The 27,835-nt window shown below is 40.7% G+C and overlaps 1 protein-coding gene across 4 annotated transcripts; it reads right to left on the bottom strand.

Moving 5' to 3' along the window:
- Window positions 1-349: 349 nt before the first annotated feature.
- LOC130538645 (dual specificity mitogen-activated protein kinase kinase 4-like) lies at window positions 350-27,768 on the bottom strand. 4 transcript variants are annotated; one of them, XM_057056476.1, is made up of 14 exons: window positions 27,227-27,768; window positions 27,012-27,154; window positions 26,625-26,744; window positions 26,029-26,181; window positions 13,114-13,216; window positions 12,218-12,392; window positions 11,934-12,053; window positions 11,635-11,754; window positions 11,508-11,559; window positions 11,291-11,418; window positions 11,105-11,182; window positions 10,845-10,993; window positions 10,709-10,754; window positions 350-1,911 (listed from the first exon to the last, which is right to left on the bottom strand). In XM_057056476.1, exons 1-14 carry the CDS (start codon window positions 27,565-27,567, stop codon window positions 1,798-1,800), a joined length of 1,842 nt encoding a protein of 613 aa, XP_056912456.1. In that variant the 5' UTR covers window positions 27,568-27,768; the 3' UTR covers window positions 350-1,797. The 4 variants fall into 4 exon arrangements, 3 of the variants coding, with proteins under 3 accessions (XP_056912456.1, XP_056912447.1, XP_056912466.1); XR_008953939.1 differs by adding an exon at window positions 4,665-4,767 and having other exon boundaries at window positions 1,775-1,911; window positions 27,012-27,768; XM_057056467.1 differs by having other exon boundaries at window positions 27,012-27,768.
- Between the last annotated feature and the right edge of the window lie 67 nt (window positions 27,769-27,835).

Here is a 27,835-nt window from a genome sequence, read left to right as displayed (position 1 = left end):
TACCTTCCACGAAAAATGCCTGTAAAACTCTGAACTCTTACCTCACTATTTTTTGAACTGTTACAATAATCTGGAATACCAAAGTGTTGTTTCCTGCTGATTTAATTCCTACTTAAGTCTTTGATCATGCTGTTTTATGTTAGGTGCTACTCTTTGGTTCCAAATATTCTATGCAACTACATACATTATACAACTAAGTTTTACATGTTCCTTCTGTTCTCAGCTAATTATTAGTAAGAGACAGTAACACATTTACTGAGTAGTTTAGTGATTTTTATCTCAGCATTTTCCCTTTTGACCTGGCTTTGATCTTTTCAGTTGAGGGGATAACTAGACTATACAGTATATGTGATGTGTTGAATCCGTGCAGTTGGTTTATTTACACCCTGCATGTTACAGTGAATCAATGGGCAAGACATTTAACGCCTTTTAGTGAGAATATATCATGAAAGGGGGAAATGTAGCGTAGTCTTTTTCTCCCCAGCTGGAAATATGCGATTTGTGTAATTGTAAATCTGTGTAATAGTTGTGCATCTTGTGGAAAACACCTGCTTGTTGACAGAAGTGCATCTACTTAAAAGCTGGCTCTGATGGCATGTTCACACCAGGCGACTGTGTAATCTCCAAAGTATCTTTGATATAGATAATAATGCACCTGACTCTTACTTTGATGGTGGGCCTGTTTTCTTGTCTTTGATTTAGACAGTGAGTCTGACAACAGTTTTATCTTTTACAAAAAATAAAAATAAAACAAAGCAGAGCAGAGCATCAAAGACACCAATAAAAACGAGAGGGGGCATATAAGAGGAAGTCCAATAACTGTGACACTAAATAAAAAAAGGTTTGTGTTGTGATTATACCAGATTAATCTGCAAATAGAAATAACTTAGATAAGGTTAGAAGAACAAAAGGAGGAGTGAGGAACTGACACTATCACCCCTGTTTGTAAGGTATAAAAGATGATACAATCATTAGTTTTCAATACTCCCTTGGGGATGCTCACATTTTTCCCTCTGCTGTACCATCACTGTCTTTTGGAAATAAACATTTTGGACTTAATTTTTCTGGACTCCTATGCTCATTTTAGTCTTTTTGGGAATTTTCACATCAATATCCTACAGGAAAATGTCTGAAAAACCATATAGAGCACAAAGGCCTAATATTAAATTTGTAACCTATAACAAATAATTTCTTCCAGATGGACAGAACAACGCTATGTGCTGAGCAGTGGGTCTGAAAGCAGTTCTCTCAATAAAGTGTTTGGCAGAACTCCCATAGGTTGCATATTGAGGATTAAAATAAAAAATAAAGACCACACTACCGAAACCACGAATGTATCAGAGAAAACACTTTTGCATACTTAAAGAGCCCAAAACAAACTATGTGATAGGTGCACGCTCTATCAGGAGACATCTGTACATGTTAGCGGCTTAGAGGTGAGCAAACACATTAGCACACATACAGTCCACAATGCAAAATCCAACAGGTGGCTATTTTTGTCATGAGTGTCACTGCTCAGTGACTTATTTGGTAAATTCTATTTTTATATACTCTTTTTCCTCACATAAAAAAAAGTGTTGCATTTTACATTTTACAATCTGTCTTAATGTTTTTTTTTTCTTCTGGGCAGAGATACTATTCTGGATTTTTCTTTGCTTGACAACGCTCTTTCATGTTGCACTGGGTAATTTGGACTCAGTTCTTTGGAACATGCGGATACATGGGTTAATCTAAAAAACTCCCGAGAGTCAAGGTGTCAAACATTGCATCGGAAGGCTCAGTGGCCTCTTCTATGAGTCAGTCCACATACATAGGAGACACGGGAAAGGCTGGGATCTGATCCAGGATGTGACACACATAACTGGCAACGTCCACGAAACGTTCTTCGTACATCAGAATGAAGGGGTGTTTCTGGAAGAAAGAGATAAATCACAGAACATATTAAATTAAAAACATACATATACTGTATTTTTGTGACCATAAGGTGCACTTAAAAGTCTTTAATTTTCTCGCTTTTTTGTGCACCGAGTTCTAAAATCTGTAAATGCTTTTCGGCTTTCGCAAAAGCTATTTTCAGATTCATTTCGGATACAGAAGATGATGTATGTGAGTACTTTGCTAAATACACGCTAGCATGCATGTTTTAAGCTAGCGTACTGGTATGTTTTACCATGCCAGTGCCCTATAATCCAGTGCACCTTATGTATGTGTTAAATACAGAAATAGCTCCCGTAACTGAAACTGTGCCTTTTAATACGGCGTGCCTTATGTCGCAAAAATATGGTAGTTTAGAAAATGATGGTTGCCAAGGTAACACCTCGACTGGAATTATGGAGTCCTGTTAATCTGATAAACACTATATGAACTGAATGAATGGACGCAAAATTATCAGAGGTTAATAAGTAAAAGAGTAAACACTAAACAAATTATTTACTTTCATTAAATAATTAATGAGTTATAATTTATTACAAATAAAACAATTGCACTGTGAGGTCATAACTGAAACAAAAAAATGAGGGAATATATGTTCATTGTGAGAGCTATGGATATGTGAAAATTAGTATTTTCTTAACATCACTATTGGCTCCTGGATTGTGTATCCACTTAAAACTGTCAGTGTTTCTGAGGAGGCACCAGGAGTATCCTGGAAGGAGACCAATGAAGATGTGAGGTCTGTATAGTCCAGTTCCCGCATTCCTGATAGGACCAACGCTAGGTACGTCGTTGAAGTGCTGATTAGACATCATCTTAACATTGCTTGACTGTTATCCTTAAACCAACAAAGTGCTACAATTCCATTTTCTCTCTTATTGTAAAGCCTATCAGTTAGGTTAGCATTACTTGAGCTAGGTGTTGCACAGCCACGGAGTACTATCAGGCACAACGGCACAACTGGGATATATGCTCATTATACTACTTCACATTAGGTGAATTCACCTTTCCATTTTAGAAAGTGTTTTATATCATTCGATATCAACAATAATTGATATTTTTTATGATCTATTCAAAATTAGGACCAGGAGACAAATATATTAAATTTAGGAATAAAGCAAAGGCTGAGGGAAAGGAGGATACGTGTACTGTTGGCCACAAAACTAGTACTAATACTTAGTATATGGTTACTGTCTGGTGATTTATAAATCATTGACACGTAACTATCAAGGATAATCAATAATTACATTAATCATTCAAAACAAACCAGCTGGATAGTAGACTTCTCTTAAATACATCTGTGGCATCCGTTCAATATTACGGGGAGACATTGTTCAGTTTAATGGCACATTAATTTTGTGCAATTAGAAGCTTAATTATTAACAATTAGTTCTCTCATATTAATGAATATCAGCAATATGTCCGGTTGTTCAGACTTGAGTAATATTCACAGGTTCTGCACTAGCAGATAAATAAAAACACATTTTCCAAAAGGACCTCACCATAATTGTTGCATTCTAAACTACAACCTGATTCTTAATTTATAATCAGAGTTATTCTGCAGATTAACACCTCTAACATAAACACATTGTTGTTTGATATTATTTCTTGTTTTGTTTTTTGTTAGTCTTATACATTATATTTTACAGTATAATTTACCTAACTGCCCTCTCTTCATAACGGTCACAGCAGCTCGGGCACATTCAGCCCATTAACAAGCTCATGCACGTACAGTGATAACCACAGACACTGTCAAATGAGCCCGAGAGAGACCTAGCAGCAGTTTGGCTTGCTTTTTGGAAATGCTAAAATGCTATGGGGCTATGGAGCGTGCTCTCAGACTCAGAAGTCTTCGTGCAGCATTGAGAAACTTTCATGGAAATGAAAGAAGGCTTCATCACCAACATGTTATCCAGTTCTCTTGATAGATCCATACTTTTTTCAGGCAACCAACCTTGCTACATTAATTCTGGCTTTGTCCGATGAAGAAGAAAAAAAAAAATCAAACGTTTTATCAAACACATTTTTATTGATATTGATTACGTGTCTATAAAACATATCATTATCAATTTATCACACAGCCCTACTTCCTTTACAAATTAATGAAAACTTTGATAATTTAGCAATATTATCACTTATAAAGTCCTTGACTATCTGCTCTTTCAGTCGAGCAGCTTTCTAAGCTTGAGGCCCTAATTATATTACTTAAAATTAAAGATGCTTGGACTCAATGCCAAATGCCAAATATTTTTCACGCTCATCTTCAGATTTTTTCAAGAGTGAAACATGTGCGGCAATGTGCTGTGTACCATGCCAAATTTGTGGCTTGTGTATGCACATTTCTAGTGTTTTTCAGCTGTTGGCCACCACCAGTGGTGAAGCTGGAAAACTGTTAATGTCAAAAGAAGCACTCCTGAGGTTGATGTGCGCAATGACAGTAAACAGATGAACAATTAACACATCCAGGTGTTTGCAATTACATTTGTGGATAAAAAGCATGAAATAGTGCAGAAAATCCTGTTAACATAAATGGCAGCTTTGGCACTATTACTACACTCTACAGAAGATATTGCCAATGGAACATTGTACAGTGAGAGTTTAAAGAGACAAAGAGGATTTTTTTCATTTAGGACGACAACTAGCTCATCGGCTACTTTAGGTTTCCAACTGTGAACTGTGTATGGAGCTACGGCCACATTTTGAGTGTGACATGGCCAGGAGTCTTGCCCTACCTGTGCTCATATAGGTTCTAACAACACTGGGCTTCTTAGTCATGGGGTCATTTCAGAGAGGGCTGGGCGACCGATCAGCACTGAGCCAGTTGTGTCATACCAGCTGTGTGGGATGGAAGTATCCAAATGTCAGCCACATATATCAAATTCCCATATACTGCAGCAGTTGAACAGGCCAACATAAAAGCGCAATATGTAGCATGAGCTGGTCTTCATGTAAATGGAGCTATAAAGGGACCATCAGAAGATGTCTTTGGGAAGTATTTTCATTCAGTCAATGTACGGATCATTTTTGATGAGCAAATGAGATAAAACAATATTATTGGGAGGTGGCCTGGATCAAAAGACATTTTTTTCATTCTGACCAACCATGGTTGGCAACAGGCTACAGTGCAGGATGGGTGGCTTTTTGGGTCCTAAAAAGAATCCCCTTGACAGGTGTTGAGCATGTGCACCCCCGAATATAATCCTGTGTTCAGCAAAATGACTCACCAGTGGTTAGTGACTTGCTGTTTTTTTGCTGCTTACACTAAGGAGTCAAAGCTTTCCAACATGCCCCTTATTGTCTTCATCTTTAAAGTATTTATTAAATACAAATGCAAGGCATTAAAGTGACTTGATCGGCCTCAAGTTTTTAACTCATAATTTTTCACTTCATGTTCAAAGCTTACATGAGGACCAAAAAAATGCACTTATTTCTCTTCTTTTATAAAAGAACATAGAAATGCTGGAATGTTCCACCTATTGCTCCTTATCCATCCTGAACTGTGATATAAAACTGTATGCAAAAGTCTGGAAAATGACCGGACATTTGTATCTCCTCCTTGATTCATCTAGACCAGGCTGGCTTCATTAAAATCACTTTGGCTATTGATAACATCTGCCAATAACTGCAGTTTATTAAAGCAGCACTGTCTCTCGAGCACCCATCTGCTATAATTTCTGTGTGCAGAAAACGCTTTCAAGTGTTTGGAGTGGGACCATCTCTGGGCAGTCTTAAAACATTTTGGATTTTTTTCCCCACATTTATTAATATGGAGCATAACTTGTATACCAGTCCCACTGCATGTGTTGAGACTGGCCACCCTCGTTCACCGGAGTCTGCACTATACAGATCTACTAAACAGGGGCCCTCTCTCACCTGGCCACATTGCAATTTCTTCAGAATCCTTGGCACCAGCACCATTAACATAACTCACCTATCTCAATCGCAGGAACATTTCATTCTATTTAAGTTTAGGAGATACATTTTTTCTTCATCCAAAATTCTTGCTCATTAGCTGAGTCATTTTAAAGCTGTCTGCAGAGGTTATTTTACCTCTGAATGGAGAATTAGAATGAAACTGGCTAGAAGTAATCTTTGTGATACTAGGTGCCCTCAGTCGAAACTAGGTAGCTCCATACATATTTTCCGAGACCGTGTACCAGTAAAAACTCTTCAAGTCTATGTTGCTCAAATGCTGTCAGATTTGTTGGATAAATAAATATCTACCACTTTGGTCAGCCTTTTGGCGTATTGGAGACTTTTTTCTGGAGACTCATATTTGTACAGAATTGTGTTTTCCATCATGTTTGCAATTGACTGCATGATTTTTATCTAATTGCATATAATTTATTGGTCAGTGTTGTATGGATATTTAATAAATGTTCTTCATTAACAGTCATTAACACAACTAATGCTACTAATGCTTTAATAGTTTACTCACCATATGAAACAGTAAAGAATTTTTTTTATTATATGAAATACTGTATATGATTTCCATTTTAGTTATTTTTTGTGGTTTGTTCTTATTAGTTTTTAAGCATTAATCTTTGGTTGTATCTCTGCTAAGGGATTGTATTGTTTAAAAATCTAATAGTACTACAGTGAGAGTAAAAAGTATTTGATCCCTTGCTGATTTTGTTGGTTTGTCCACTAATAAAGACATGATCATTCTATACTTTTAATGGTAGATGTATTCTAACATGGAGAGACAGAATATCAAAAAGAAAATCCAGAAAATAACTTTAAAGAATTTATTTTAATTTATTTGTTTTTCATTGAGGGTAATAAGTATTTGATCCCTCTATCCAAAAGCACTTAATATTTGGTGGCAAAGCCATTGTTTGCAAGCACAGCGGTCAAACGTTTGTTGTAGTTAACCACAAGGTTAGCACACATATCAGGGGGAATTCTGGCCTACTCTTCTTTGCAGATCCTCTCTAAATCATTAAAGTTGGTGGGCTGTCGCTTGGCAACTCGGACCTTCAGCTCTCTCCATAGATTTTCAATTGGATTGAGGTCCGGAGACTGGCTGGGCCACTCCATGACCTTAATATGGTTCTTCTTGAGCCACTCCTTTGTTGCTGTATGCTTTGGGTCGTTGTCATGTTGGAAGACCCAGCCACGGCCCATTTTCAGATTCCTAGCAGAGGGGAGGAGGTTGTCCCTCAGCACTGCACGGTACATGGCTCCGTCCATCTACCCAGTGATGCGGTGAAGTAGCCCTGTGCCCTTGGCAGAGAAACACCCCCAAAACATAATGTTTCCACCTCCATGCTTGACGGTGGGCACAGTGTTCCTGGGATCATACAGTGCCTTGCGAAAGTATTCGGCCCCCTTGAACCTTGCAACCTTTCGCCACATTTTAGGCTTCAAACATAAAGATATAAAATTTAAATTTTTTGTCAAGAAACAACAACAAGTGGGACACAATCGTGAAGTGGAACGAAATTTATTGAATAATTTAAACTTTTTTAACAAATAAAAAACTGAAAAGTGGGGCGTGCAATATTATTCGGCCCCCTTGCGTTAATACTTTGTAGCGCCACCTTTTGCTCCAATTACAGCTGCAAGTCGCTTGGGGTATGTTTCTATCAGTTTTGCACATCGAGAGACTGAAATTCTTGCCCATTCTTCCTTGCAAAACAGCTCGAGCTCAGTGAGGTTGGAGAGCGTTTGTGAACAGCAGTCTTCAGCTCTTTCCACAGATTCTCGATTGGATTCAGGTCTGGACTTTGACTTGGCCATTCTAACACCTGGATACGTTTATTTGTGAACCATTCCATTGTAGATTTGGCTTTATGTTTTGGATCATTGTCCTGTTGGAAGATAAATCTCCGTCCCAGTCTCAGGTCTTGTGCAGACTCCAACAGGTTTTCTTCCAGAATGGTCCTGTATTTGGCTCCATCCATCTTCCCATCAATTTTAACCATCTTCCCTGTCCCTGCTGAAGAAAAGCAGGCCCAAACCATGATGCTGCCACCACGTTTGACAGTGGGGATGGTGTGTTCAGGGTGATGAGCTGTGTTGCTTTTACGCCAAACATATCGTTTTGCATTGTGGCCAAAAAGCTCGATTTTGGTTTCATCTGACCAGAGCACCTTCTTCCACATGTTTGGTGTGTCTCCCAGGTGGCGTGTGGCAAACTTTAAACAAGACTTTTTATGGATATCTTTGAGAAATGGCTTTCTTCTTGCCACTCTTCCATAAAGGCCAGATTTGTGCAGTGTACGACTGATTGTTGTCCTATGGACAGACTCTCCCACCTCAGCTGTAGATCTCTGCAGTTCATCCAGAGTGATCATGGGCCTCTTGGCTGCATCTCTGATCAGTTTTCTCCTTGTTCGAGATGAAAGTTTGGAGGGACGGCCGGGTCTTGGGAGATTTACAGTGGTCTGATACTCCTTCCATTTCAATATGATTGCTTGCACAGTGCTCCTTGAGATGTTTAAAGCTTGGGAACTCTTTTTGTATCCAAATCTGGCTTTAAACTTCTCCACAACAGTATCTCAGACCTGCCTGGTGTGTTCCTTGGTCTTCATGATGCTCTCTGCGCTTTAAACAGAACCCTGAGACTATCACAGAGCAGGTGGATTGTATTTATCATCATCGCTCATTTAGGACAACATTGGATCATTCAGAGATCCTCGCTGAACTTCTGGAGTGAGTTTGCTGCACTGAAAGTAAAGGGGCCGAATAATATTGCACGCCCCACTTTTCAGTTTTTTATTTGTTAAAAAAGTTTAAATTATTCAATAAATTTCGTTCCACTTCACGATTGTGTCCCACTTGTTGTTGTTTCTTGACAAAAAATTTAAATTTTATATCTTTATGTTTGAAGCCTGAAATGTGGCGAAAGTTTGCAAGGTTCAAGGGGGCCGAATACTTTCGCAAGGCACTGTAGGCAGCATTTTTCTTCCTCCACACATGACGAGTAGAGTTTAGGCCAAATAGTTCAATTTTGGTCTCGTCTGACCACAGAACCTTCTCCCAATCACTTTGTGCATCTTTGAGGTGATCATTGGCATACTTTAGGCGAGCCTCCACATGTGCCTTCTTAAGCAGGGGTACCTTTCGGGCACTGCAGGATTTTAATCCATTGCGGCGCAAAGTGTTGCCAATTGTTTTCCTGGTGACTTTGGTCCCAGCTGCCTGGAGGTCATTCACTAACTCCTGCTGTGTGGTTGCAGGCCGATTTCTCACTGTTCTCATGATCATTACCACCCCACGAGGTGAAATCTTCTGTGGAGCACCAGACCGAGGTCTATTGATGGTCATGTTATACTTCTTAAATTTTCTCACAATTGCACCAATAGTTGTTACTTTAATACCCAGCAATTTGCTAATGTTTTTGTAGCCCATCACAGATTTATGCAGGTCAACAATCCTGTCTCTGAGGTCCTGAGAGAGTTCTTTGGTCTTACCCATGGTGGAGAGTTTGGAATCTGTCTGATTGTCTGATTCTGTGAACAGTTGTCTTACATACAGGTGATTAGTTAGACCTGGTGTCTTCAATTCAGGTAACAAGTTGTTTGGGAGCATCTAACTGGTCTGTGAAAGCCAGAACTCCTAATGCATACTAGGGGATCAAATACTTATTTCCCTCAATGAAAAACAAATAAATTAAAATAAATTCTTTAAAGTTATTTTCTTGATTTTCTTTTTGATATTCTGTCTCTCCATGTTAGAATACATCTACCATTAAAAGTATAGAATGATCATGTCTTTATTAGTGGACAAACCAACAAAATCAGCAAGGGATCAAATACTTTTTACTCTCACTGTATGTCACATTCATATTGGCTAGGTACTGTTCAAAATCAAATAAAGAATTGTTAAAAAAATAAAAATAAAAAACACTGTATGAACTGGCAGTGTCTTGTTGAAGGCCATCACAACTTTACAGCCTAACACAGCCTTTAATATTCCCATGATTCCTGGGGAAATTTCACTGTTATACTTTTTAACTTTCATAAATGTTAACAAAATCTGAATATTCCTAAGCCTGCGCATCCAAGGTAGTTTTCTCTGTCAACTGGACTGGGTTTCTTCTCTTGAAGACGTTTCGCCTTCTATCCAGAAGGCTTCTTCAGTTCTGAAATCGCTTGGGAGAGAGCTTGAAAATATATAGCCCCTGTGGACCATTTGCATGCTAATGATCCGGGTGGTCACCTGAGAGTCGTTAGCAGGGTCGTTGGTTGGGTCGTTCACCTAGTTTCTGTTGAGGTGTCTCCCCTTTGTCTGCTGGGTCACATGGTGATGAGTCACTGGGTCTCCTGGAATGGTGTGAATGTTTGTTTTGCTGTTGGAAGGAGTGGAGGACTGCATTGTATGTGGGTGATAGGAAGTGCCTCAGGCCACCACCTCTGTTCAAGGATGGTTTCTCCAATTTAACATGGATAGCTTCCTTAACCCCCCTTTCAAACCAGCGGTCTTCTCTGGCCAGTATCCTTACTTGGCTGTCCTCGAAGGAGTGCCCACTCTCCTTTAAGTGTAAGTGGACTGCTGAATCCTGACCCGAAGAGGTGGCACGTCTGTGTTGTGCCATTCTTCTGTGGAGAGGTTGTTTGGTTTCCCCAATGTTTCAAGCTCTCTCCCAAGCGATTTCAGAACTGAAGAAGCCTTCTGGATAGAAGGCGAAACGTCTTCAAGAGAAGAAACCCAGTCCAGTTGACAGAGAAAACTACCTTGGATACAATGACCTGGATGACTGAGAATTTACACAGACATCTAAGCCTGCGCAGTTACACTAACTTGTTGGTATATAAAATAAAAAGCTTACCAAAAGCTCCCTGTACTTTGGCCTTTTTGATTCATCCTTTGTAAGGCTGGAAGATAGCAGAACAAAATAATTTTAAATCTATTGGCTTCAACATACAAGTGAAATCTTTGCTGTGACAATGCTGAACTATTCTTACCATAAGTTAACAAAGTTGATGAACTTGGGGGAGAACTGCCTCTCCTCTGAGTTGCTGAGTTGTGGAGGTTCACCTTTCACCACTTGTGTCAGCTGATCAAAAACACTGTTCCACTTGGGGTAAGGAAACCTTCCTGTAGCCAGCTCATACTGAAAGCAGACCCACAGCAGACTGACAAGCCTACCCTCTCCACAGCGCCTCTTCAATTCAAACTGACCCACAAAGAAGAATGTGGTTTTCTGTGAAAACCTGTGGCTTACCAGGGTGATTCCCAGGCTCCATACATCAGAACGGACATCGTAGCCTTGTCTTGAAGCACTGGGGTCTATCCTTTCAGGCTGAAACACACAGAAGAACAAAAAAAACCCCAAAAGGTCAAAGGTCAGTTTCTTCATTTCTGAGAGTGTACACAGTTTATCTGATAGATTTAACTGTTGTTTGCATACTGCCATATAAGGCCTGCAGCCTGCATCTCTAGTTTTGGCTATGGAGTCCACTAGTTGACCACTGATGCCAAAATCACACAGCTTGATGTTACCCCGTCGATCCATTAGAATGTTGGAAGGTTTGATGTCTAGGACACCAAAAAGAGACCAAATTATTGAGTTGAAGCAATTCAGACTGCAATAACATTTGAATGCAGAATCGATTATTTAAAATTACCTCTATGAATTATTTTCAAGTTTTCTTTTAAGTGGTTCAGTGCTTTCACAGTCTGTTGGGGGAAAAATAAAAATGCATTTAATTTTTGCAGATTATTTAACTGTACAAAAAGTGAAACACTACTTACCGCTAATGTTATTTTGCCTAATATTTCCTCTGGAATGACATTATCTAATGCACAGTATACATATTTGTAGAATTTGTCTAATGAGGTAGACATAAGTTCCATGCAAATCCAACAGTCCCCCTAAAACACAAGAGCTGTGGTTAGTTTTTCTTAGGGCATGATTCATTTCTGCATGTCTGAGGTTCCCTTTGCCTTTCACAGTTCTGACATGCCCCGCCTGTTCTCTACCAACATTGCTGAACTACAGTATATAGCAACCAAGAGGTTTCTGTCTATATAATTAGTGTAACAAGTCACACCTCCCTGAAGAGGGCGCCGTAGAACTGGACGATGTAGGGGCAGTCACTGCTCCTCATCACCACATCAAGATCCATCAGTAGCTGCTTCTGCTCCTTCTCATCCACAGTGGATCGAATCCTCTGATGAACAAACAGCAAGAAAAATCATTAAATGCAACTTTTCTCCCTCTTCCCTGTTTCATTTATCTCAGTCTGTAAGATTTGGAGTCACTTATGAGGCTGTAGAGCTGTTCTGTTCACTGTTCACTTAGCTACAATTACAGCTTCAACATGTTAAAAAGCACCTTTACAGCCATGATCTGGCCTGTGGGTTTGTGAACCATCTTGTTGACGGAGCCATAAGCCCCACGACCAATCTCCCCGAGGTCTTTCAGGTCTTCTGCTGTGAAGTCACAGTGATGCTCTGGAGAGATCTTCAACTTTCCTGACGACTCGATGCTGTGTGTACGCAGGCGTTCTCTGGAGAACAAGAGGACATTAAAGGATTGAATCAGGAAGTTAAGACTCAGGACAAAACCAAAGGCATGCCAAGGAAAGTAAAGAAAGACAGAAGCGACTACAAAGCCATTAGAGGAACATGGGTTTTGGATGCAACTAAAAAGAAATACGTTTCAGTTATTAACTCAGTAGCATCGTAGGCTGACATTTTTAATATGTGAACATTATTGGGGACGTTAATCAAAATTAGTATCCAACAAGGATAGAATATAGGACAACCTGACATTACTTTTGGATGTGGTTATTTCCATAACACACATCTCCCCATGTTCTAAAGCCAGCTGGACTTAAACAGAAGGGCAATAGCCTGTGTTTCACCCTCATGTGGTTAAATATTCTATTTGTCACTTATCAGTTCTAACATATGACATCTGAGGTAATTCAACAGAGGCAGTGTATGGAATCTTAACATCCACTGAATCTATGACCCCCTTTTCAAAAAAGGGGGGTGTTGCAGGTCCATTTTTATTGCCTGGAGGCAAATAAATCTTCTGTGTGCTCCTAAACATTTTGAATAACGAATAAAAAATTGTATTCTAAAAAAGACATATTTTCAAACAACTCTTTTTAGACTTTGTGCAGAAATGTAACTGGTAATGCAGCCTTTTTTATAAAGAGATCAGCCAGGTGATAAACTAAAGTGAGACTGTGCCAGAAAGTCCATGTCTGCCATACTACTCACATGTGTGGGTTTTGGAAAGAGGGGGGAGTTGGAATGGGCGGCAGCCTCGATGTGGGTTTCACCGGGGGGTTGGCAAAATTCAGCTTGAGAGCTTTACGTTTACCTGGAGGCAAAAAGAGAAATAAACACTTCCGGATTCCCAACAACATGCACACCAGGCTGGACTCAAGCAACTGTCGCAAATCTTGCTTCAGTAATTTCTGTGTCTATGCACTTGAGATAAACCTTCACCTGTGCCAGAAGCAATAGTGCACAACTAGCCCGTCATTATTTCAGCAAATTAATGTTGCTAATAAGTCAGCAGAGAATGGCAAGCAGAAATATTGTTCCTGACAATGTTTTGGAAAGATTGAAGGATCCAGATTCTTGAGGAGCTGCTTTCACCCAGACTGACCATTGGGTTATCTCAGGCTGACAGAGGAAGCCCACAATTCACAAGCAAAGTACCCACAAGAACAGAGGTTCCCAATACATCTTTGTTTTCAACCTGTTTACACATTAGTCTGAAGAATCCACTGCTCTTCCTCTGCATGATACCTGCTCAGCTGATCCTTACTCTCAATGAATTTGATCTGGACTACAGTGGCATGAGAAAGTTTGGGCACCCTTGACATTTGGCATTATTTTTATTCACCAATCATTGTGTGTTTTAATTCACAACTTAATTTTGATATATCAAATAACTGATGAACACAATCATATTTCAGCAGTGAAATGAGGTTTATTGGGTTAACAGAAAATGTGCAATATGCCACAAAACAAAAAAAGGCCTGTGCATAAATTTGGGCACCCTAATAGAAAAATCATATTAGTGTTTAGTAGAGCCTCCTTTTGCAAAAACAACAGCCTGTATGAGTGTCTGGATCCTGGATGATGGTATTTTGGCCCATTCCACCTGGCAAAACCTCTGCAATTCAGTGATGTTTGAAGGATTCCGAGCTTGGACAGCCTGCTTCAAGTCATCCCACAGATTCTCGATGAACGCTCAGAAGACAGTGGAGATGATTGTGGACTTCAGGAAAGTCACAGCCCCTTTGCCCCCCCTTGCCCTCATGGACTCCCCCATCACCATCGCGGACTCCTTCAGCTTCCTGGGCACCACCATCACCCGGGACCTTAAGTGGGAGCCAACCATCAGCTCCCTCATCAAGAAGGCCCAGCAAAGGATGTTCTTCCTACGGCAGCTGAGGAAGCTCAAACTGCCTCCCAGGATGTTGGCACAGTTTTATATGGCCATCATCGAGTCCATCCTCACCTCCTCCATCACCGTGTGGTATGCTGGTGCCACCGCCAGGGACAGACTAAGGCTGCAGCGCGTCGTGCGCGCTGCCGAGAAGGTGATCGGCTGCAGGCTTCCATCCATCCAGGACCTGTATATCTCCAGGACCCGGAGGCGTGCAGGTCGGATCACGGCCGACCCTTCCCACCCTGGTCACGGACTGTTTTCCCCCCTCCCCTCAGGCAGGAGACTACGGTCCATTCGGACCAAAACCTCCCGCTACATGAACAGCTTCTTCCCCTCTGCCATCAGGCTGCTGAACACCAAGTGACTTATCACTTAAGCACCACGTACAGCAGCCAGTCGGACTCACGAACAATACATCACATTACTCCTGCATTGACCTGCACTATTTCTTACTATTTATGTATATACTGTATATATGTCTTATCTTATTTTATTTATCTTATTCTAGTGTTGTCTTCTTTATGTTGAATGTCGCAGCGTCACACCAAGACAAATTCCTAGCTTGTGTAATACTGTGTATTACATGAACAATGGCAATAAATCTGATTCAATTCAATTCAATTCAATGATATTCAAATCTGGGGACTGGGATGGCCATTCCAAAACATTGTACTTGTGTACAATGTTTGGGGTCATTGTCTTGTTGAAACACCCATCCCCGGCGCAACTTCAACTTTGTGACAGACTCTTCAACATTATTCTCAAGAATCTGCTGATACTGAGTGGAATCCATGCGACCCTCAATTTTAACAAGATTCCCAGTACCAGCACTGGCCACACAGCCCCACAGCATGATGGAACCTCCACCAAATTTTACTGTGGGAAGCAGGTGTTTTTCTTCGAATTCTGTGTTCTTTTGCTGCCATGCATATTGCCTCTTGATGTGACCAAACAATTAAATTTTTGTTTCATCAGTCCAGAGTATCTTATTCCAAAATGATATTGGCTTGTCCAAATGTTCTTTCGCATACCTCAGGTGACTCAGTTTGTGACGACTGTGAAGAAAAGGCTTCTTCCCCATCACTCTTTCGTACAGCATTTCCTTGTGCAAATTGTGCTGTATTGTTGACCGATGCACAGCGACACCGTCTGCAGCAAGATATCCTTGCAAGTCTTTGGAGGTGGTCTGTGGGTTTTTTTTAACCATTCTGACCATCCTTCGTCTTTGCCTCTCTGCAATTTTTCTTGGCCTACCACTTCTGGGCTTAACAAGAACTGTGCCCGTGGCCTTCCATTTCCTCACAATGTTCCTGACAGTGAAAACTGACAGCTGAAATCTTTTGGACAGCTTTTTGTAACCTTCCCCTAAACCATAATGCTGGATAATCTTGGTTTTGAGGTAATCAGAAAGTTGTTTTGAGGCTCCCATGTTGCAGCTCTTCAGAGGACTGTCAAACAGAATGAGAACTGGCATTTGGCCACCTTAAATACCTTTTGTCATTATTTTATGCACCTGTCAATTAAGTTCAAGGCTTAACGAGCTCACCAAACCAACTTTGTGTGTCCAGTTATCTTGTGATGATTAGTTACAGGCCATCAAAGCAACAAAATGACAAGGGTGCCCACATTTTCGCACAGCCTATTTTTTTTTTTAACATTTGATTTAATTTCATACAATTGCATACTATGAATACTTAAAATCTATGTTTGGAAATCAAGCTAACACTTGGCTCTTATGAGCAAATGAAGGACATGCCACCAAGATAATTTTGTGTGAAGTCAGAGTCCATTATTACACAACCTCAGAGGGGGTGCCCAAACTTTCTCATACCACTGTATGTCAAAGAAACATGTGTATTAATAATTAGAAAAATGAGACTGAATGTAACAGAATCCAATTGCATCTAGGGATGGTGACACTGGTCAGTGAATACCTTGCAATGATTTATATCAGTATTTTATTATTGCCTACTTAATAAATGATTCACTGTCAAATATAGCAGCTACCAAGTCTACCAATCAGTTGGCAGAGATTGTATCATGCAGGGGTAATAGTAGTTATAATTGTAAAACTTGTCTTTGGCATGAAATTCTAGAATGTCAATATTGGGAATCCCTGCTCAAATAATGTGAACTTTTGAGTACAGTATGCAATTCAAATTCAAACAGTGCCCTTGAGATACAGAAGTGACCCAACAATTAAAAATCACACTTATTTAGTGCTGCATTTGACAGCATTGTTTTTAAGTGCATGATATGATTTCAGGAGAGAATTATTAATTGATTGTTGATTTAAGTGTTGAGTCCTCAATGCCATGTCCTCATCGATCAGCCCTAGAGCACAAACTGGGCCAATCCAAGCCCAAGTGTGAACGGATATCTCGCAGCCAGAACATTGGACAGAATCCTCGATTATCACATAATTACACAGATCTTTTCAATATGATACAGAGGCATCCTTTTACCAGTTTTCCCCCAGTGCCATATAAATGCTGGTTAAATACACAGCAGCAACGTATCCATGCCTCAATTAATCACTGATCAGAAATATGGCTCAAGAAAACCACTTTCTGAGGTGTACCAACAAAGAATAGAGGGTTTAGTGTGCAAGCGTCCTGCTTACTTTGGGAAACTCCAGACAGGCTTTTCTGAACTCCTGAGGTAAAAGGAAAAAAGGATTTTACAACAGTTTCTTAGGTCCTGTTTTCGTGATTTGTGGAAGGCAACGCAGAAAATCTGGAACTGATGCTACGTTACTTTAAATGTGTTAAAGAAACACACATTAAAAATGTGCTTTGACGGTCATGTCTCATCCATGACATATAATGCACCGGCTGCGGCTCTATTCCGATCCAACTCAAGCCCAGCTACCAGTCAACCACCATCGACCAGAGCCCTTGGAAAAACTACGCACAACTTGTTGCTGAATGGTGGAGTACATGGCAGCCATCTGACTCAGCAGCACATGCAAGACAGCAAGTCGGGTGCCAAATTTTTTATGTGGGCGGATCATTTTCAACAGTGTCAAAGGGACCCACACACAATATATTTTAATGAAAAATGAATAATGATACAAAATCTGTCAATTCAACATTTGGGTGGAAGTAAGGAATTTACGCATTTAAAAGTCTATGTAGATTCTCACTCATCCAAGTCATAGTTATCCAAGTTAAGTTTTCTGTGTCAGCTGGCCTTTTTTTTCTTCTCTTGAAGATGTTTCACCTTCTATCCAGAAGGCTCCTTCAGTTCTGAACTTGCTGGGGACAGAGCTTGAAAATATAGCCCTTGTGGACCATTAGCATGCTAATGATCTGGGTGGTCACCTGGGTCAGCGACCCTGCCAACAACTCTCAGGTGACCACCCAGATCATTAGCATGCTAATGGTCCACAAAGGCTGTATTTTCCAGCTCTGTCCTCAGCAATTTCAGAACTGAAGAAGCCTTCTGGATAGAAGGTGAAATCTCTTCAAAAGAGAAGAAAAACAGTCCGGTTAACACAGAAAATTACCTTGGATACACATTTAAAAGGCATAAAAATCCAAACAAAAATAAATGTGTAACCTTCTACTCCTCTGGATGTAGGAAAGGTTTTAAATAATGTCTACTTTTGTGGCTCATTTTATATACTATATAGTGGAAATATTACACGACCGTACTTGACCAATTCACTACTGCCTGCGGTGCTGCATTGAAGATGCAGCCAATGCATTTTAGTAGAGTGAACAGAGGACAGAGTGAACATGCAGTAAAGTCAGCCCAGACTGCAATCGCCTTCAGTGTGTTGTAAGTGCAATTACACGCACATTGAAATCAAACTACACTTGTTACTCAATTGGCATGCATAATTTATGCAACTGAACTTTGTCTACAAAGCAATTCACAGTACTGTATTTTCACAACTATAAGGCGCACCTAAAACACTGAGATTTTCTCAAAAATCGACGGTGCGCCTTATAATATGGTGCGCCTTGTGTGTGGACTGGGTTCCAAAATCTGCTGTGTGCCTTTGGTAGGTGCACTACGGTAAACGCTCTGCCCATCGATTAGTGGTACACCTATGTGTAAGGATCCCCTAAAATGGCGCCGGTCAAGCGACACGCGTATCAGGCTTACTTTACTGGAGAAAACAAGAAAGTGAACTGCGCCAATTGAGGAAGACGAAGCTGAGTTTCCGCGGGAACAAAGCAAGGTGGCCCGAGCTGGAAGACCGAGTGGAACAGTTGGTTGTGTTACAGCGAACAACTGGAAGGGGCGTCTCTACTGTCACCATTCGACAAAAGGCCAAAGCGATTGCTGAAGAAATGGACATGGAGCACTTCCAAGGAGGTCGGCCTTGGTGTTTTCGCTTTATGAGGAGGCAGTATCTCTCCATACGCGCAAGGACAACACTTGCGCAGCGGCTGCCCGTGGATTACCAGGAGAAGGTGGCCATCTTCCGCACCTACTGCCGTGACAAGATAACCGCGCCCAGCCACATCAAAGAGGCAGCGGAGGGCAAGTTATGCCACCATATGCGGGTGGATTGTAGACGCATGGGCTATGATACCGACTTCATGTATTGTAAGAGCCTTCACAAAAGCCAGCATCAACACTGAAGCGGAATCAGTCGGGGAGTCTGATTCAGATGATGAAGAAGAGGAATTCGGGATGGTGGACATTGAAATAGTGCAGCTGTTTAATTCAGATACAGAAGATGAAAACCTTGATGATTTTGTGGCGGAAGAATGAATATTTTGTTCAATAAATGTGTCGAAACTCACTGTTTTACTTCCGTTGTTATTTTTTACTGTATGTTTTAGCATGCGCCTAATAATACGGTGCACCTTATGTATGTTTTAAATACAGATATAGCACCCATAACTGAGACTGCGCCTTTTATTACAGAGCACCTTATGGTCGTGAAAATACGGTAGGTGTAATGTGGTTGGAGTCAAGCCAGTACAACAAACTATAAAGAAGTTAGTAGGCAAGGTAATAGCCACAGCTGAATCAATAGGAGTGATAGTTTGTGTCAATAGTCGGTATACTGTTTGTATGTCTTATTTTTGGAACGCTAAAGAGCCATAAGTGCTGTGATAATGGTGGTGCACGGGGCAAACATATATTGCAACGGGTTTGAGGCAGATACAGTCTATCGCCAGAGTCTAACCCATTTTGGATTTTGTGCCCATCCACAGACTTTAAATTGAGTTCTTTCAGATGCATAAGCACCGTGGAGGTCTTCTCATCCTTTCAATAATACTTGGCCATACTGCTAATGCATACTGTTTCCCTGTCAATGAAATATAAGAGAATGTAGTGCATGTACGGATTACATCGGCCAGCAAGCTGTCCACATACTCTGGAAAGGCAACTCACATCATAAATGTGCATACTAAATAAAGTCTTTCAAACGTATCCTTAGTAGAATTATATTGATGAACTGGAATGTAAAAATAAAGCAGACATTGTGATATCGCAATTTTTGAAATGAGTACTACAGCTGATTATGACATAACATAGCAGGTTTTGAAGGAATAAATGATAGGGTTGGGTTAAATCCACTCATCCTGCTCTTTTTGTCTTTGTCCAACAGAAGAGTCATCCAATTCATCTATTACACAGGGGCAGCAAATTAGGCTCAACTCCTGGAACTACCTACACCAAACCACTTTACATTACCTCTTCCCCCACACACAGGTAGTCTGCAGCCCAGTTTTGTTTTGTTTTTTTAAATCTTACTGCAGTTCTAGTGCAGATACGTTTCTAAATCAAAATGAGTGGTCATATTCAGAAACTCTGATCTAATGAAAACCCCTAAGTCAATATGGAATCAATGTGCAATTACAAAAACATTATGCAGAGCAGCAACTGATCATGTTGACCATGTTTTATTGCAGATTTGGCAAGAAAGGTTGACCATAGTGTCATCCTATGCACTAATTATTGTTTGCTGATTTTTTTTACCCCCTTAAGTTAAAGTGGCAGATGAATTTCAATTAATTCTGTATTTACACTGTGGCAACAGCACCATAGGCCTGTCTGACATCTTCAGCCTATTATAAAGCAGCAGTACTGCAGCAGCACACTGCAACCTATTACATCTCCCACATGCACCCACCAGCCTGAGTGACCAAAAACATGCAGGAACTGCTGTGTGCTGTATGTAGAAAGACAAATGCGAAGAAACTCCTGATGATATTCTTAGCAGATCTGCTGGAGTCCATGTGTGAAAAGGGTTTTAAAAATATTGGCACGAATACCTGTTTCATTTTGACATCTCCAGTAGGTTTTGGTTTCTGTAAGGTTTAGATAAAACATTTCAGACTTTTGACACACAGAAAACAACACAGATAGCTTTTGCACTTAATATGTTATAGTTATAGTGTTCACAAGGTCGATCAGTGCATGGAAATATTGTTATACGATGGCTGCCATCAAAACGACCTTTATGGGTTTATGACCCTGTATCACCTGCTTAAAGTATTATACATCATACTATCTGGACACAGGCAAGTTTGTTAAATGTTTTAGATTTTGATTCAAACAATTTGAAGTCAAAGTAAATGTGTCTGAAATCAGAAGCTATCCCAAATAAGTCAACACTATACATCACTGATTTACCCACAGGCAAGCAGCAACAGTGATTAAATGGGAAATCTTAAAGATGTAATTTTGAGCTAGCCAAGTTTGCAGGGTTTCATTAGCTGTACTACTTACTATCATCTTTGAATTTTATTTCATTCTTCTAATTCTCGTCATAACACAATTGCTTTTTGTACATAATGCAGTTATGCTGCTAAATTGACCCTGATGCTGCCTGACAGAATTCTATCATATGAAAATGCACATCTTTTTTATCATTGTGATCATAGTACTTAAAACACAAAATAGTTACAACTGTGTTGTCGAAAACGTAAAAATATAGTTTCTGTTTAGAAGCGTAAAGGACGAACCTCATCTACGTAGGAAACGTGTTTACGTTGCAGACATGCTACGGAGAAGCAAAACGAGGCCTTTAGGGTTGAATGCATTATCTTAATTGTTTATATCGTACTACTTAACGTCTTAGAGTCTCGGCAAAGTAGCAGAATAAAGCATTCCCGAGTATTAATTACCATTTGAACAATTAATGTTATGAATAAACACCAGTTCAAACTCCAATACTACCGTCATATTTGAATGAGCGCAGACAGAAATGCATTTAAACTGTGGCCTTGCTTCAGAGAAATATTACTATGCAGGCTTTGATGATACATGTAACAGCCTGGTGCTAGTAATATCGTGATGTTTGAATTTATGGTTGTGTTTTAATGTAAACCGTGTTGGGAACAAATATCCATCACGCTATCTGCTGATCTGTTGGTTTAATCGCTAGCAACACAAGCTACAAGCTAGCAAAATAAAGCAAGATTCTTTAAAGGAAACTGGTAGCTCTTGACATAAATACGACCGTTGGATAAATCGACCTGGTTCAAAATACAAGTAAATGTTGCGACTGGAAACGAAATTACCATCTTAAACAAAAGCTGTTTGATATTTTACATCTTATACAGGAGATATCGGACTTCCAAGAAATTATTAAATTCGCCGAATCGACTTTTTTAATGATTACCTAACATTTACACGGCAGCAAACTTAAATGGTGCGCTTTATTTTCAACAAGGCGATTTTATTTTGAAAAATCTGAACGGAACTATTAATTTCCATGTTGATTTCGACTAACAGTATTTTGTTTCTGGAAGCTAAACACTATCATTTTCTCATAACTAGATGTTTTTAATTGAAATCGAATGAATGTTTAATATAGACCACTGTCAGATACCTTGCATGCTGCTGCTCTGCGTCTGCTGTTGAAAATGATGCGAAGTAGACCTTAAAATGCTGCTGTTATTGGAGCTAGTCGAGTTGCTATCGGGACTGGGAGTCGCCATTGTTGTGTTGGATTCAAGCGTCGGCACCAAAATCCGCACTCTGGCAAAAGTGTGACCACAGGGGGGCGCTATTTTGCACTTCAATTCAGAAATAGTTTATAATAGTTGATATTAATATTAATTGATATTAATTAAGCTGCCCAACCCCATCAATTTAGTTAACTTTGAATAAATTGCAATTTTGAGTACTGGAACAAAGCATTCGTGGAGCAGGGCAGAGAACCTGGTACTGATGGAGTTTTACTACGGGAGTAACCCCAGCGAGAGAGGGTACATGCAGAGGATGTGGGAGGAATGAGTTCTTCGAAACCCCACATCCTCACTGACTAAGAAGCAGCTCTTAGCTCAATGTTCGAATATCCGCAATAAGAAGTTGCTATCACAACTAGAGATTGATGAGGCACAGCATTGTACCTCATCCATAGTACAAATATGCAACAGCAAGGGGGAGCCAGGACGTCAGGTCAGCCTGGGGGTGATTTCATCATGAACAAATATCAAATATCAAGAATGGTTATAAAGCCCCAATGACAGAGAGAGACTCAACACAAGGGCAGCTGAGAGAGAGAATCATGAAGTCCTGGAGGAACTCAACTACCTCCCTGCCAAGGCTAACAAACGAAGTACCAGACCAATCTCTACTGGAGGACATGAACACGGCACTGTCAACCATCCCGACCACTACCATCACTGAGACCAATTAGCTGATGTATCCAGCGGCAACAGTAATCCTACAGATGCTTGGCTACAAGATGAAGAGCATGAAAAGGCCAGAAGGAGCAAACGGCCCCATGGAGGAGAAGGTTAGAGGCATGGAGAGAAGTCAGCCTTCTAACAGAACTCAGTAGAGGCATGAATCTAAGGACAGAGCTGCCCAAGAAATATAACTAACTGTCCACAACTGAGGCACTGGAGACTGCTAAGCAAAGGCTCACAGCCCTAGCTACCCGACTGAAGAGGTACACAAGAGAAGTAGAGGCAAGGAGAATAAACAAGGTGTTCTCCACCAATCCAGCTAAAGTCTACTCTAAATGGCAGGGCAACCAGATGATAACAGACCCCCCTCAGGGCTGAGAATGAGCAATACTGGAAGAGTATTTGGGAGAAAGACGCCACACACAATACTAATACCCAATGGCTGTAAGACCTACAGACAGAGCACAGCCAACTTCCAGAACAAGACCCAGTAGTCATCACCTTAGCAGACATCCAAACAAGGGTGTCCAAAATGAAGAGCTGGGCAGCAAGATTCACACCTACTGGCTTAAGAATCTGACTGCACTCCATGAAAGCCTGGCAGCACAAATGAACCAGCTGCTAACATCAGGGAACCACCCAGCGTGGCTGGAGGACCCCCAAAAGGGCACAATACCATCCAACTACCGGCCCATAACTTGCCTCAGCACCACATGGAAGCTCCTATCAGGCATCATAGCGGCTAAGATCAGGCAGGCACATGGATCAAGAATGATGAGAGCACAGAAAGGCATAGGGAACAACACCAGAGGTGCCAAGCACCAGCTGCTGGTCGACAGGGCAATCACCCAGGACTGTAGGACATGACACACCAACCTGTGCACTGCCTGGATTGATTACAAGAAAGCCTGACTCAATGCCACACACATGGATACTGGAGTGCCTAAAGCTGTATAACATCAACAGAACACTAAAAGAGTTCATCTAGAACTCCATGAAGCTGTGGAACACGACTCTGGAGGCCAACTCAAATTGCACAGGTGAGCATCAGATGCAGCATATATCAAGGAGATGTTCTGTCCCCCCTGCTGTTCTGCATAGGCCTAAACCCCCTCAGCCAGATCATCACCATGAGTGGCTATGGGTACCAGTTCCGAAGTGGAACAACCATTGACATTGACACTGCGTGACATTGACTCCCTGATTCACCTCGCTGGTACTAGATAAATGTGGGCGGATGATATCTAGAGGAGGAAAGGTCCCTGTTTATACTGTAGTGTAGGCAAATCCAATTTGTTGCTCAATTCTGAACTTGAACCCCAATTGTCCGCACTGTTTTTTGCAAGTGATCAAATCAGTTTGTGTTGCTTTCATACATGTTGTATCCAGATTGGTTTTCTTGATAATGCCGTGAGCTTCGGTACATGTGCGAGTGATGTGGTATAGCAAATGGAAGCATGGGCAGCAAGACAATGGATCCACAACAGCTCACTTTCCAGTTTCTACTTGCTGTGCCTCTTGTTAAATGTTGGGCTGTTATTACATCTTTGTGATGTCGGCTGTAGTTTGTCATGCTGCAGAGACACAACGGGCTCGTCAGATCCAAGCGTTGATGCATATTTGGCCAAAAAGTTTGTTTAGGTTGGACTGGAGACACAGATCTTTGTGTCTCTTGCTCCAGAGAGCTGCATCTTGCGTTCCATCAATACCTATACCTATTCACATGATACCCCAAGTGTAATACAAACCCCGCATGACAAACCCCACAGACCATTGATAGAAATAATATTACCGGTACCTTTTGACCAATTAAAAATTTACAGGTTTTTTGGAATTTTGGGGTGGAATATTGACTTTTGTTATATGTGTAAAGTCTGTGCCGTAATAAAACAAATGTCACACACTTCAAAATACCAGATGAACCTGTAATTAATAAGTAATTCCAGACAATTGAAATAAGGTGGTTCTAGAGGGAAAGAAAGGCTGAAAGAACAGTTAGAGAGGCATTCAAAAGCAATATTATCCAACACACATTCTATATTTATTCTTACATTTAACACAGTAGCATTTACATTTGAGTTACTTCCAAATATATTAGGACTTTTTTTAATTTATAGATAATAAAACTGCAACAATTTTGCTTCAATTAAACTAGAGAACAGTAAGGCAATTATTACAATATGATACGACACGATATTCAGTATACTATATATTCACGTACACATTCACTTACATATTCCCATACTACTGCTGGGTACTTATGATTAAACCAGTGTTACTCTATACCAGCAAGAATGTCACCACACCAGTTCAGGAGCAGGTGAGAGGGTGGCCAAAGGATACATCTCCTGCACTCCAGGACTGCTTGGAAACTACGGAGTGTGTTTATACAAGCAGCCAGTATATCTCAAGTCCCTATCACACTGCATGGAAATAAGATGATGCGGGCAAAGACCAAAGACCTTCCTCTTGCTGTCATGATTGCAAAATCATGGCAGCAAGATCATGAGATCTCCAAGCTGCTCAGTTTCTGTGGAGAAGAGATTCACCTGGCAGATTTTGGGCAATGTGCGAGAAACAGTTATTTATGGCAATTTTGCCAGCCTCACTTTTTCTTATTTAAAAAAAAAAAAATCCTGATAGAAATTCTTTACGAACTACTCTTAGTAGTGATTAGTAGCCTAAACACTGGAGCAATAAATTTAACAAATAGACAAATGTTGCCCATAGAAATCTTTCCACAGAAGCCACATATTTCATCCATCTTCGCTGCATTAGTGCTTGGACATTGTTCAGTCCGCACAAGTATGAAAAAAAATGCTGATTTAGGATTGTTCATGCTGTCCATCCTTTACCTCGAAGTGCTCCAGCAGACGTAAAGCTAAAACTGAAAAGGTTAAAATGACTTTTGAAATAAAATCTTTGCTTCCACTAAGAAAATCACCTCTCTGGCCTTTTTCCAGTCTTATGATCTGCAGCTTTGGGGAAAGAAAAATACTCGATCTGCCACTCTGCCACTCCCTTTCAGTTCCATTCTATCCTCATACACAGACACAATAGCAAAAGCATTGCTGTCAGGTGGAGTCTCTATTACACCCTCAAATGTCACATGATGTATACCTGTGTCTTCATCAAAGTAGTATCCTCCATCATGGTCATGTCCCGCCATGAAACACACCACACTGCTGTGGGACCGTATCACAGCCAGGACTTCATCAAAGTTCCAAAGCAGACAAAGAGGATCTGTGGAATTGGGGTGTACAGGAAGGTGACCTGGATATGGAATAAAAGAGTAAATAACCACAATATCTTGTAAATTTCAAATGCTAAATCAAAGCGACAAAGTGCCATTAAAATGGATGCTTTGTACCCAGCTGGCACAGCAAGACTTCATAAGGATAGAAAAATAGAGGTAATAAAACATGTCATTTTACAAAGGCCTACATTAATTTTAGTTTTCAAACTGTATGTTGATACGTAGTGGGGGTTTCATTTGAGGACTATTTTCTCTGGGTTAGAGATTTGTAATTAATTTTAATCCCAATTTATATTACAGATTCATCCCGACACTGGAATTTTCCTGCACAGTACTTGTAGACTAAAAAACGACTTGATTTTTGGGCTGCATGCCAACAATAAACACACACTCAAAACACAAAATCAAGTCTAATTTGGCAGCTTTGTACTTCAAATGTACCAAGGTTTATGTTACTTACAGGCAATCGTGACCTTTTCATGTCTTTCATCTGTAGAGGTCAGAACAGAATCTAGCCAGCTGAGTTGTTTCTTGCTGAATCCACCATTGAACATCACAAACCTCTGCAGCAAACCCACACCTCAAACACAAAAAGTGTCACTAGCAATTCAGATCTGTTTTGAATGAAAAACATCTACTATACGTTTTTATTTTATGCTGAGATAAACGTAGCGTTCATTTTGTATTTACCTTTACAATTATATTGATTTATACCTTTGTATGAGGCATTATTGATACTGAGGCCCAAATTACAAATTGACTGTGTCACATTAAATAGTGGAAGACAAATTCGTGTTGTATTGAAACTTATTCATAGCATAAAGGCTAATGACATCAGCCACTGTACCTGGTGGACAGTTGAGATTGTCGTTTTTGTTGAAGCGTCTCAACAGTGTTAGAGCCTCTCTGTACCCCGGACTGGACTCTTCTCTGCCCAGCAGGGCCACATCATAGGCGTCCAGGACGATGAAGGTGAACCCGGGGTACGGGCTGAAATGGTAGGCATACACGTTACTCCCGACTTCTTTCTGACTGCCTTGGGGTGTGCTGTTGAGTTTGGACCTTAGCAGCCAGTCCCTGCTGAAGTTATAAAACTCGTGGTTGCCCCAGACGTGGTGCGCGTCGACGGAGCACAGCTCTTTCAGCACAGCGTCTACCGCTCGGTCTGAAGCAGCGAGAAGCTTATTATGGCCGTCGATTAGGTCCCCTAACTGTAGAATGAACCCTGGTCTTACCGCTGCCTTCGACCAACTGTCCAAAGCATTTCTGAGCAGCTCGATGCTGCTTCGGTAATATCGCCGATTTGTCCTCTGGAAATTATATCCGTCATCGATATCGGCATATTGAATGTCGGCGATCACTCCGAATGCAAATAGTGGCTGCTGTGGACGAGCGTCAACCATGACTGTCTGCCTGCGGACTATTGGCGTCTTTACGAATTTATTTCCACAACAGGAGCTGACTTTGTAGGGTAGATCCTAGCCCAACGCTTTAACTTTAACTGTGCTGCAACCTATTAGAGTGTAATCAAAGTTAGCTTTCGCTTTATGTCGCCTTCACGAGTTGTTGACATGGATGGGCGTGCTGGTTACGCCAGGATAACGCCCCCTTTTTGATGAGAACGCACGTGATTGGTGGTTCAGATGGGGAACGTCTCCTCAATTAAATATT

Source organism: Takifugu flavidus, chromosome 1 (genome assembly GCF_003711565.1).
Source record: "Takifugu flavidus isolate HTHZ2018 chromosome 1, ASM371156v2, whole genome shotgun sequence".
NCBI classification, from domain to species: Eukaryota; Metazoa; Chordata; class Actinopteri; order Tetraodontiformes; family Tetraodontidae; genus Takifugu; species Takifugu flavidus.
Note: the sequence above shows the minus strand (reverse complement) of the source record. Positions and strands in the feature narration are given on the sequence as shown.